Source organism: Manacus candei, unplaced genomic scaffold, assembly GCF_025592945.1.
Source record: "Manacus candei isolate 608988 ecotype Guabito, Panama unplaced genomic scaffold, ASM2559294v1 h1tg000050l, whole genome shotgun sequence".
In the NCBI taxonomy this organism is placed as follows: domain Eukaryota; kingdom Metazoa; phylum Chordata; class Aves; order Passeriformes; family Pipridae; genus Manacus; species Manacus candei.
The window spans coordinates 25,631,751-25,644,080 of record NW_026138098.1 but is presented as its reverse complement, the minus strand read 5'-3'; the positions used below and the strand labels follow the sequence as shown (position 1 = coordinate 25,644,080).

Genomic DNA, 12,330 nt, shown 5'->3' with positions numbered 1-12,330 from the left:
GGACTTACTCCAGCACCTCAGTGTTTTTCTTGCAGTGAGGGGCCCAGAACTGGACATAGCAGTCAAGATGTGGACTCAACAGTGGGACAGGGGGACAATCACAGCCCTGGTACTGCTGGCCACACTGTTCCTGATATAAGCCAGGATGCCTTCTTGGCCACCTGGGCACACTGCTGGATCATATCCAGCCACTGTCGACCAGCACCCCCAGGTCCTTCTCCACTGGGCCACTTTCGAGCCACTCTGCCCCCAGCCTGTAGCGCTGCAGGGGGCTATTGTACCCAAAGTGTGGCACTTGGCACATGGCGGTGCCGAGCCCCGAACCCGCGGCCCCCCCGGCAGGGACCGTGTCCCTCCTCCCCTCCCCGAACGGGGGTGGACGAGGCCGCCCCCCCCGGCCCGCGGTGGCCCGGCCCGGCCCCGCCCCGCCCTCGGCGGCCTTAGCGCGGGGGCCGCGCCGGGGGCAGAGCACGCACCGAGCGATGGCGGCGGAGCGGGGACGCGATGGCAGCTGCCACTTCCAGCGCTCCCGCCTCATATGGATGGTCGCCATCATCTTCGGCATGGTCGTCCTCGGCGTAAGGAGCGGGGGGGGGAGCGAGCGGGGCGGGCGGGCCGTCGGTCGGAAGCCGCGCGGTGCGTGGGACAGGCTCCCTGCGCCGTGCCGGTGTCCGCGGGAAGGGCTCTTCCTGAAAAGAAGCCGGCAGAAAAAGGAAACTAAGCGTCCTACTTTGGCCAGGCCAGGCAGTGAGGAGGCTGGAGGGAGCCATGGAGGGAGCCCAGAGGGGGAAAGCAGTGGGACTGGGAGGCTTGGCTGCGGCGGTGGGGCCACATCCCGGGCGCGGTTGGCGGTGCCGGTGCCCTGGGAGAGGGGTCCGGCGTTCCCAAAAGTGACCGCGCCGAGGATCGGCACAGCTCGGTCGGGACAGCCCTGGGGCACGTCAGTCCGTAAAGTGCATTTGCAGACTGTACGAACTGACGGCGTGGTTGGAAAATTGGCGAGTCTCTGAAACCAGACATCAACTAAGCTAAGTCGGATTGCTGGAGCAGGGATATTAACGGCAGTTTTGATATATCTGACAAGTTTATCAAAGTCATCCTTTCACATGTTTTCCTTCTATTTGGGTTTTCTAAACCTAAGAACCACCGCTGAAAAAATGATGGTCAAGGTGGGCCAGGCAGCTCACCGAACAGCTTTTGGACTGTTTCAAGAAACAGAATGCGCTTTAAGCAAATTCCCTGTTTAAATGCATCATCTTGCCACGTCCTTGGCATAGCTACGTTTAAGTGTAGTTAGAAAGTGGAGCATTGATACCAGAGTGTGAACCTTGGTCTAGCCTGGCGTTCACCTTACATCCGCAGTGGACTCTGCAGGGCACAGCTCCCTGACCGCCTGCTTCTCCTCCACGGCTTGGTAAAAGGCAGCTGGACAATGGCAAACACTGCACACAGCTCAGCGACAGGAAAGAAACCTGGAAGCAAACCATGGGTCTTGGGACAGCAGTCATCTTCTGCACCCTGTTCAAAACAGAAGAAAATCTGGCATTTTCTTTTTTAAGGGACGAAAGAAGAAAGACTGATCCCCTAGTTTTAGGTAGTTATTCCCACTAAACAGTTTAGTCATTGTTTGAATTCTTCAGGTCAGTTTCCTCAAATTGTCTTCTTCAGGACAGAGACAATGTGTTTTTTGCAGCTGCCATGTCTAATGGGTAATGAGCTTACAACTGAAATGCCACTTAATGTCCAGACGCACTCTTGGTACCCAGACAGCAACCTTAAGCTTATCCCTTGGCATCTTGTATGTCAAGAGAAAGAAATTTCATAGTTTGAATCTTTTTAAGTAAGTGTGCTTTCAAAGGCCAGTTGCCTTGTTGAAGAATATGGATCTTGGACAAGGTTAATGGAATGAAAGAGTTTAAATACTATGAATAAATAAGCCCTAAACCACGTTTGATGGACATAGGGGGTGGGGAGAGCAAAAAGAAAGCTCATTAAAGGTTAAATTGATAGTAATTCTATTTTGAAGTAAGCTAACTAAATTTTTTTTTTTTTTTTTAGTGGGTAACACTTTGGCCTTCGACTATACCTTATAGTTATTTGGGAATATTTGGTACCTTCCTTAATTATTTAGTGGAACACCACCACAAGTGGGTATGCTACATGTAAGTTATATTTGACTGTATTATTTTGCCTGTCTCTGTCTCTTGTGCTTAGTCTGTGTTAACAAGCTTTCCTGTAACCCAATCGTTAATTAGATTTAAAGAGCTCTCCTTTCAAGCTCATTATAATTAAGGATGTGGGATAAAAAGTATGTAGAAGACTACATAGGCTAAGACCAGTATGAAAGTTTAAAAATTCAGCTTAGAATTTGGCATCGGTGATGTTATAGCAAGAAAGGGAAAAAATGTTAAGATACTACTTTTTACAACAGTTGTTTGTCCATTTGTAAAGTTATATTTGTACCACGTCCTAAAAGTGGTTCTTTTCTCAAGTTGTTACTTGAGTAGTCCAGTTCTTTCTTTAGGATTCTTCTTTTCCAGCTTGAATTAAAGAACATTTTCTACCCTCATACTCACTTATCCTGATCCTGTCCCCATGAGAAATAACCTGCTGGACAAACTGCATAGCGTTGAGTTTTGCTGGGTTACAAAACTTAGGTTTCGTTACCTTAATTAACATAAGAGCTGGAAAATATTTCCTTGTGAGCAGGTCTGTCACTTGCTGACTTCCTGTAAAGACAAATCAGCAGGGCTTTCTCACTTCTTTTACCATGCATCATGTAGAAGATAAACCTTCATCTTTGCTTTAGCAATGTATTGAATTGAGCTTAACTGAATATCCTGTGTAACTTTTTATTTTTAAAAGTTTCCATGTGAAAATTGGTAGACCGAGTTTGACTCATCGAGTCATATTATATATTCTGAATCTATACACACAGTTGTTTTCATAGAACTAAATCTATAAAAACTGAAGTAGCTCCTTAGGACCACTAAAAATACTCATGTAAGTAAAAGGATAGATTTTGCATGCTTAGCTAAGATTAACTTGTACTGCTTTCACTAAGCATTTGTCTTTTTGGCTTAATCTAAGTGCTGAAAGTTTTGGAAGCCTGCAGTGGATACTTGAAATAGCAGGTTGAGGGATATTACATGAGCTACAGTTCCTCTGATTTTCTGAGTGGACTTGAGTTTCTTTTAAGTGCACACATATTTTTTTCTAAGATAAAAAATACCCCTCCCTTTCTACGTTAAAGTAAGATGTCACTTCTATGCTTCCAGGTTTATATTCTCTGCATAATGCATCTTGGATACAACCATCTTTTCCCTCATTTTCAACAAAATAAAACATGTTTTCTTTCCATTAGGTTCTGGGTATCCTGGTTGATTCACATAGTAGAAGCCCTCTACGGTATTAAGTTATGCCAGTAAGTTGTTCCCTCCTTTGATTCCAACATAGGTTCTCTGAAAAGGATCTTTGGTACAAGTGACAGAAGCTATAGACTGATTTTGGTGGTTCTCAGCAGCAGTATGAATTCAGAGCATACTGATAAAATTCTGGCTGCAGTGATAGTTTGCTGACCTCCACAACTGGTTACTGCAGATTCTTCTAGTGGTTACTTTTGTACAGGGAGGCAAAACCAAGGGGTGGCAACTTGCAGAACTGGCAGCAGCAAGGTTTGCCAGAGCTTGTCTGTCTGCCTCTGAGCTCCCTGTTCATGGGGTACCACTGCTCCTCAGGGAGCAGAGGGAACAATAGATAGTGTAGGAATAGTCTGATAACTTCGGGTGTTACAACTTTATCAGATCTTACCTCATCAGAATTTCAATACTGCTAATTACACACTTTAACAATTGCATCTATATTGTAAGAATACAATTGGACACTTCCATTTGGGACTATTTAAGATCTACTTGTATCTGCAGGTTTGTGGGATAAAGTACTTGGAACAATCAGACTATACAAGCAAGGCCAACTAATTCTTACAATAGGGTAACAATTTACCTGGAAAGGTGTGCTGTCCAAACACGTGGTCCTTCTGATCATTTGAATTTTGTTTGTAGTACTTCAGAAGAATGCAGGCAAAATGTCTGTTTGCCATCATAAAAATGGTGGTTTTCCACTTCATGTGGTTCAGTTCACAGCTGTCTCTCCCAGGCTTCTCCAGTAATGGCTCTTGGAAGCAAAGGGATTTTGTTTCACAGAACGCTGTTTAAGGTGGTTCTCAAGATAGTAGAATATGGATTAATGATTTCCACCTTCAGAATGAGAGTTAGTAATATTTTTTTTATGAGGCTCTGGTTTTAAGTTATGTAGCTTTGAAGTTAAAAGTCTAGTTCTGCAGATAGATGGGTATAAAGCCTTAAGGTGACTCTTTTAAGTATGAGGACACTTGACTACCAGTGAACATACCACATCAGGGTATTGTAATTAGTTTAACTAATGAAGTTTTACAGAGTAGTGTTAAAGCCCATAAGAAAGAAGGAGCACAGATGGCCTGCCCATCATTGTCTCTTCTGGCACCCTGCTGTACATGACCAGCAGTTGTACTTCTGTGAGCATCAAACACCATTCATTTTTACTGATGTAAAAGTAATGTCTACTTGGCAACATCACAAAGGAGGCAGAAGGGAAAACTAGTGAGGAAGGAGATACAAATTTGTTAATCAACAGTAGTACTGTCATTGGCTGTTGGCCTGTATTGCTGCATGTGGTCTATTCAAGTAAGCTCGCTTTGTAGAAACAGGTAAATTCCTTAAGCCTTAGTTCTCCAGTTTTTGCATTCATTTGGGAACACTGCAGCTGTGATTCTAAACAAAAAAGTTTTTCACATCTGGTAAGACAATTTAAGAATGAACATCTAGAAATGTTGTGCTAACACTTGCTAGACAATCATTTTGTGTGTGTGATGCTCTGGTACTATGGACAGCTGAACTGTTCTGGACAAGGTCAGTAGAGGGAGCCTCCCTGTAAGCTGGTGAGCTGGAGCACAGCTATGCTTGATGTGTTTGTTTACTAGAAATGTGAAATCCTTTGGTTTTGTTGTTATATTTGTACGTGTTCCTTTCAGTAGTAGTATTTCCCAAGAACAATGAAGTGGAGAAAAAAGTGACATTTTCTGTAAAAGACAAAAAAATTCATACATGTTAACTTAAAACTAACTAACATAGGAAAACTTCTACTTCATAAATTAAGTCAGGTGTCTTCAGCCCTGTTACCTGTATTTTTCTAGCCACAAATTTAGATAAGAGTGCTTCTCCATCCTGCATTGCACAGTATTTGTCAGGTCTCTGCCCTGCTTGTATACAGTAGTATGTATTAACTGACTTATTTATTATGTAGTAATTGTTTTATTAATAAGCAAATATATATTTAATTACTGTGTATTAGTTAAATGACTACAGTCAACAAGAAATTATATTCAGACTTGTGTATTAAGATTAGGATTAAGCTACTCCAGTTTCTTATAGGATTTGTTATAGGATAAGTAATTTCAAATAGCATACACTGAGATTGCAATTTGTATATTGTTGAGGAAATTATAAGGATGAAATGTCTGAAAGAAGTTTTTTCTGTAGGTAGCTTAAAATCCACTAAAGTCACAGGAACTGGTATGTTTAGTTAGCACAGGAAACAAGTCTCAGTAGATTGGAATTAATGATGCTAAGTTGAAATGTTCTAATCAAGTCTGAATATCCAGGATGGGTAGAGATATCTGACCTCATTTTGTGAGTATCACAGTCTAGTCTGCAGGAACATAAGTTTTTTGACCCATTTTCTGCTTTTGTTAATGTTGCAGATCTAAAGGAATCACTGACCCATCAGTTCAGTTCCAATGGTTCGTTCAGACCCTTTTTTTTGGGTATGCTTCCTTTGGTCTTCTGGTGGCTTACAAACCTTCAGCCAAGAAGCAGTACTAGAAGACAGTGGAAGACGTCACTTCTCACATTCTTCATCCTCATTTTTCAGAAAAGATCCTCACTTACATGTCTAGGTGCTGTAATTATCTAATTTACATTCCTGCTGCATGATGCAGTGCCCTTCTACCCAAGCAACTCTCCTCATACTAAGCAAAACAATTAAAATTCACAGGCCCCTGTGGATAGATAAGTAGAAATTCAGCCCTTCAGTCTTGGCACTGCCAAAGTTTAATCCTATTTATTATGCAATAAGGCAAAAGTTGCTTCTCTGCAGTTTGTGACACAGGCTGTATACTCTGTCACTGACAGCTGGTAGTAGTGGTTGATAAATTACCTTTCCATGAGGAGGATTTTTCTTCTACAGCTAATTGAAGCTACAAGGCAACTTGCACCTGTTTTGCAATAGGATTTAAGTTTACTATATTTCCTCTACAGTACTGGCGTTGCTGTTGTGAAAGCCCAGTCTTTGTACTTTGTTTTGTCAACTTATTTTATTCCACAAAGGACAGACCACTATATTGCTGCAAGCACATCAAAAAGACCAAGTCTCAGCTCAGGCTGAGGTGCAGTGAGCTTGGATACATAAACCATTTTAACTTGGTTTAATACATGTGCCTTAAAATTCATGCAGCATGACCTCATCTTTTGAATGAAGATTTTAAACTATGAGCTATTACAATATAAAGTAGCTTGGAGGGCAGCTTTTTTGAGAAGAAATTTATTATCTAAGGAAAAAAATTATCATTCCAAAATCCAGCTGAAAAGTTTATATTTCTGAATGAAATTAAGTGTAGTGAATAAACATATACCACTGTTTCCTAGGTGCTGGTGTTATGAAATCTATTGTTGGGAGATCATCTTAAGCACCCTCAGAGTATTTCCTGTATGTGTAGTGAATCTTTTATCATACTATCTTTTACTTTTGGATATTTGAACAAGAATTTAGCCTGTCTAGGTTTAGCACTTTTAAAAGTAATAACTATTTAAAGTATTAACTGGTGTCGGAGAAGTTTTACCATGCCACTTGTTGTGCTGCTGTTCTGGAAAAAAGGATAAGAATAGGTTGTTCTTGCTCTAACCAAGAGCTCCACAAGGCAGTAACAAATAACCTTGTGCCTTGTGCAGTACCTACAGACTAACACTTCTGATGAAGAAGTCTTATTCAAGCACAGGTACATAAAGTTTTTGCTTTCAGTGCATACTGAAAGCATGAAGAGCTGAAGGGTTTGAAATGGTGGTTTGTTTCAGGGATTTTTTTCTTGTTTAATGGTAAACTGGTTAACATTTTGTAGAGAAGTAGAAACTCGTGTTTAGTGCCTAGAAATCCAACAGGAGTGTCAAAAGCCTGAGCTGCATTTTACTGTGTAACTTGTTATCATAGTCTCTGACCCAATAAAGATTTAAAAAAAGTGAAGAAGTTGTTTTTCTTTTTAATTTATCCTAGCAATAAATGCCTATACTAAATACATAATTTCTATACCTGCAAATATCAGTATCCACACCTGGAACATACAGGATCAGCTGGCTCTATGCTTTACAGAGTAAGTCCCACCCCAGTCCAGCATTTCTAACAGGGCAAGGTGTTGATGGGGCTTATCCCTACCAAAAAAAAGTTTCCATGGCACTAAAAGCGGTATTGGTATAATATTCTTTGTTTCAAGATGAATTCTAATTGACTCTTAATGAGCCTTAACTTAAGAATATGAAGGGATAAAAGAAGTAACTTTGGTTTAGCATTTTCATGATATTGTTCCTGTACAATGGTAAAGGTGTAACAATAATGCTGAGGGGAAGTTCAAGACTTAAGAAAAATGGCAAAATACTTCTTTCTTCTCAAGAGGTATTTTTGTCTGTTCTTGTTTCCCACTATTCACTTTCCATCAGTGAGGCTGTAAATAAGGTCAGAACTACTCCACTACCTTCCTCTCCCACCACCAGCCTGCACACCAAGCACTTGTCATGCTGACCTTCCCAGCACTTCCACCTGGGCTCTGGAATGGCTGCAGGTAAATCACAGCTCTGAGAAGTTGTCTACGTGCTGTTAGACTCAACTTAATTAGCAGGGCTTCCTTTGAGAGTGGCAATGGCAAAAGCTTCTTCAGTGGAGCCCAAGGAAGCTGTAGTAGAAAAATTTTATAACTGCCTTGGTTAAAAAGTATGTCCAAGTTAGAACAAGTTTTAACCAGACGCTGACTTCAGCAGCATTTTTTTTAAGCTTCTCTGGGATTTTTGTTTAGCATGACAGATTTCAGCAGCTTTCTGCATGGAGGTTTTTGGGCATTGCTTATCAAACTTTTTAGAAATAGAACTACTAGATATTTATCTACCCTTCAGACACTTTCTCTTCCCAACCCTTGCTTGGCAGCAGTTCAGTTTTCACACTTGTGTAAAAAAATAAACCAAACAAAACCAAGCAGTGTTTACTCTCACTCTCTGTCCCAGAGCCCTAAGCAGACCAGAGGCCTGTTTTTCAGGTTCCAAGACGAGATTCCCCAGCTGAATGTCTGAGCAGCTGGGGATAAGCAATGCTGACTGGCCTTGAGGAAAAGGAAGAAACCCACAGAATGACAAGATTCAAAATAATATTGAGATACCATTTCTGAATAGGTGTTTGTAGTGTTTCTAGCATCACAGTAAGATAAACACACCGTAACACCTCACAAAATTTTTTAGTTAAAAAGAATCAGCAGAAGCACGAATTGAGTCAGCACCTGCCACAGCTCAGAGAGACATAACGTGCCTGGCTACGATGGGCTCTTTGGAAAAACGGTGCTGGTTACACCAGGTGTAAGCTAAGCTCCAGGCTATCCTAATAGCAGCAACAAAGGATTACTCTTAATCACATGGAGCAACTCTTTCCACTGTAATCAAAATGCCCTTTCCACAACAGAGGGGCAGAGCAACAGAAGTGTGTTCCCAAAGGCTGGGCTGAGTGTCAGACCACCCACACCAACACCCAGCCCGCCCTGCTTGCCAAAAGAAAACACTTGCAAACGTAAGTACTTAACAAAATATTTCAAAATATTACTTCCCACTGAAAGGAAACTTACAGAAGGGCTTCAGAAGGTTTTTCAGAATGGGTATTTCTGCCAGCTAGGCTGTTGGCATCACTAAAGGGAAATAAATACTGTTTAGACATCCATTTCAAATTGGCAACAAGAAAAAAAAAACAACAAAACAACTCTTGCTATGAAAGTCTGTGTGCAAGACCGGGTATGCATTATACTAATAATGTAAAGTAGATGCCAAAAAGATTTAAAACAATCATGCCTGTTTTTTCTAGACATATATAAGAAAAAAGGTCATTATTTATTTGACCTGCATTGGTGGTCAAAAGAATTTTTTTCATACAAGTCACAAATAACCACATCACTTAAAACAGTACTTTTCTGCTGTGATTTCTTGGTAGCTTTGTTGAAGAAGAAAACACAAAGAAACTACCCAGGTCCTTTTTCACCCTTAAGTCATAATATATGGGAACATATGGAAATGAGTGTAATGTACTCCTTAAAGTAAGGCAGGTAATCCGGATCGGCATGTTTGGCAAATCACTGCTCAAATCAAGCTCTGTTGAGGAGAATCTGGATCAGGATAGGCAGCATCAGCTCAGAAACTTTGCTGAGTCTGAAGAGAGACAGTAGGAGGTTTCCCACCTGTTTTCAAGAACTATTTCCAAAGCCTTCAGGGCTGTAGCTCATTTTTGTGAGGGACTGATGGAATCTTTCTCAGAATCACAATATGTTATCTTGCTTTGCCTCTATTCCATGCTGACCTAGACTTTTCTAAACACAACAGGAGTCAAATGACCCAGCCTTTGGAAATACCCAAGTGTTGGTTAGTTAAGGACATTTAATTTCCTCTGGGGCCAGGCACTGGGCTCCTGAAGAGCAACAGAGCCCAGTTAAAGCTGAGGGAAGGGCCTCCATGGTCACTGTCATAGAGTCTGCAGTAAATTTGACCACTATAGGCAATGTCTTTGATGGTAGGGGATGGGGGTCAGAGTTGCAAACCTTCCACAGAAATACAATAGATTTTAGAGGAAAGTTATGGAAAGCAACTGTTAGCTCACTGATTTTAAGGTTTCCAGGCAAATGAACTTTAGAAAGAAAAAATTAACCAATGCAGCAATGCTTCCATGAATGAATCTGAACTGTAGGTTCCTTCTCTGTTTATACTGCATGTTTGAATAAAGAGAGGGGAACATCAATTTCCATTTTTTAATTACAGTACTGCTGTATATGAGCCCTCGTTAACAAGGCTGTCAGTCTCACTTCATTATTTACAAGGCTACCCAGTTAAAAAATGCTTTGCTTTTTTACTTGTTCATTACAAGCTTGACCTGCATTGGTGATCAAAAGAAATTTTTTCGTACAAATAAAAATTATTCCCCAGCCTCCCAGTAGGTGATATTCACATACAAAATAAAGAGATATTTCTAGAGATTTTTTAGTGACTCCACTCATTTGAGGACTTAATGAAAACTTTTGCTGTATGGCCAACAGCCTATACATTCAATTGACCTTGTAAGCAAGATGTTTATTCAGACTGGTGCCTGTATGCAAGACCTGCATGAACAGCTCAAGGAATTACCATCATTTGTTGAAAGCAAAAGAAACAAAAAAATCCCTCAACATTTCCTTTACTGTTGCTCCTCAGAAGAGAAGTAATAATATGGCACAATTCACATACTCTACTAGACTTTACAAAGCCTCTGCAAGTCCAAACAGCACATGCATGACTGGGAAGAAGGAGAGGAGAGAAGGAAAAGAGGTATAAGGAACATCATTGTATCATTTATCAGTGTTCTTTGAGACCATTTCACAAAGAAAAACCACTTAGGTGCCTCTTGAGGGAATACACAGGGAGCCAATTTACCCAGTCTAGAACCATACAAGATAAAATGTCCTTCTAAAGACTCTCCAGACCTCTTATCAGAAGGAAAACCACATTCTTCTCCAAAATTTCAAAAGTGTGAAAAAAAAGGGGTTTTTTCATAGTTGCAAAAATCCCCCCACAAACAAGTAAACCAGAATACCTGCATTTAGAAGAGTTTTCAGACATCAACAGCACAGGGCAAGCCCCTTGTATCCTTTTGGTGGATGCATTCAGGTGTGATTGATCCAGCTCTGCCCCTTAAGGACTCTTCCTTTCTTCAGACTGAAAAGCTGTACAGGCTTAGGGACCCTGTTGATCACTGTTGACATACTTCAAAACATTCATATTTTGTTAGAATATTTTCCAACCACAGCCACCAATTTTTGCTGTAGCTTTATTTAAAATAAATAAGTGCTTTTGAACCACGGGAAATTCACCCGCTCAGGGGGGTACAGCATTCAGAAGGATTCCCCCTCGATTGAGATGTAGCAAAAAGTTGGAAGCATATGAAAGCAAAGGTTTGTAATAGAAGGAAACTCTGCAAACTTCAATATCCCATACATGGCAGACTGCTTTTAAACAAACAGCAAAGAAGGTGACAGGAGAACCAAGGCCATCAAATAAATGACTGGCAGGAATTACAGCCCAACCTCACAGTCTTGCAGTTTCCTTTTCCAGTCACTAAACCACATGCCTAGGTTTGGGTCTAGCAAAAGTTCAATACTAACACCTCAAATGCACTTACTGCATTTTAGGATGGGAAGATCTAACACATGTTTCTGGATCTTCCATAAGCAGTGTTCTAGAAGGCAAGTTGCTGCTTGTGAGGACATGCCACCTGCATGGGGAGATGAAATGCTCCTGATGCTGCACAAACGTACTGGCAGAGCTTTAGATGTTAATCCAGAGCTAACAGGACCTGGCTGAAGAAATTAAGGAATCAGTGTGGGAAGAGATTTTGTTTCAATTAAAGGTACACCTTGTTTGCATCAGTCCTTGGAAGAAGTCATGCTGTGCCTCTGGCAAACTGTGAAAGCATAGGGCAGCTCCCAAAGCTAAGAAGCTTAGCACTGGTGGAATTACCTGGGTGAAAGCATCTTCTTCCACTGAAGATAAGTACATGCATTTTAGCTGGTGGTCTGCTGCACCCTGAAATTGAGGAACTGGTTTACCAAAGTTCATGATACTTACTGTAAGTATCCCCGAGGCCCAGTTCACCAGACATCACAGACTTCACTCACCCACACAAGCCCAGCCCAAGGCACCTCTGCTCCCAGACTCTACACATTGCCCAGGAACATAGCCAGGTACAAGCGAGGCAGTGTTTGCAGCTGGGCTAACACATGAAACACAACCTCCTTCCAAGCCAGTGAGGAGAGATCCTTACCTAGCCATGCTGGGGAGCACCCCAGAAATCTCCCATCGCACTCCACAGGGCAAGAGCAGCCACACTGCCCAGCTGTGCTCACCTCCTTGGCAGCTCAGAGCTCAACGATGCACAAACGATGGGGATTTTGTGTCAATGTCAAGGACAGAC

The 12,330-nt window shown here is 41.5% G+C and overlaps 1 protein-coding gene and 1 long non-coding RNA gene across 2 annotated transcripts; one reads left to right on the top strand and one right to left on the bottom strand.

Moving 5' to 3' along the window:
- Window positions 1-421: 421 nt before the first annotated feature.
- Window positions 422-7,335, top strand: TMEM254 (transmembrane protein 254). The gene is made up of 4 exons (XM_051801022.1): window positions 422-578; window positions 2,059-2,162; window positions 3,365-3,424; window positions 5,798-7,335. Exons 1-4 carry the CDS (start codon window positions 483-485, stop codon window positions 5,916-5,918), a joined length of 381 nt encoding a protein of 126 aa, XP_051656982.1. The 5' UTR covers window positions 422-482; the 3' UTR covers window positions 5,919-7,335.
- On the bottom strand, window positions 710-11,501 carry LOC127477120 (uncharacterized). Its single transcript, XR_007906851.1, has 4 exons — window positions 8,969-11,501; window positions 4,003-5,116; window positions 2,668-2,729; window positions 710-1,518 (listed from the first exon to the last, which is right to left on the bottom strand). It is a non-coding gene; the product is annotated as an uncharacterized LOC127477120 (long non-coding RNA).
- Window positions 11,502-12,330: the final 829 nt, after the last annotated feature.

Excerpts from the sequence above, each read along its gene's own strand:
- TMEM254 (XM_051801022.1), top strand. The coding sequence starts at position 483 with ATGGCGGCGGAGCGGGGACGCGATGGCAGCTGCCACTTCCAGCGCTCC. Across the intron at positions 579-2,058 it reads TCGGCATGGTCGTCCTCGGC|TGGGTAACACTTTGGCCTTC; the intron begins GTAAGGAGCGGG and ends TTTTTTTTTTAG. Across the intron at positions 3,425-5,797 it reads TACGGTATTAAGTTATGCCA|ATCTAAAGGAATCACTGACC; the intron begins GTAAGTTGTTCC and ends TTAATGTTGCAG.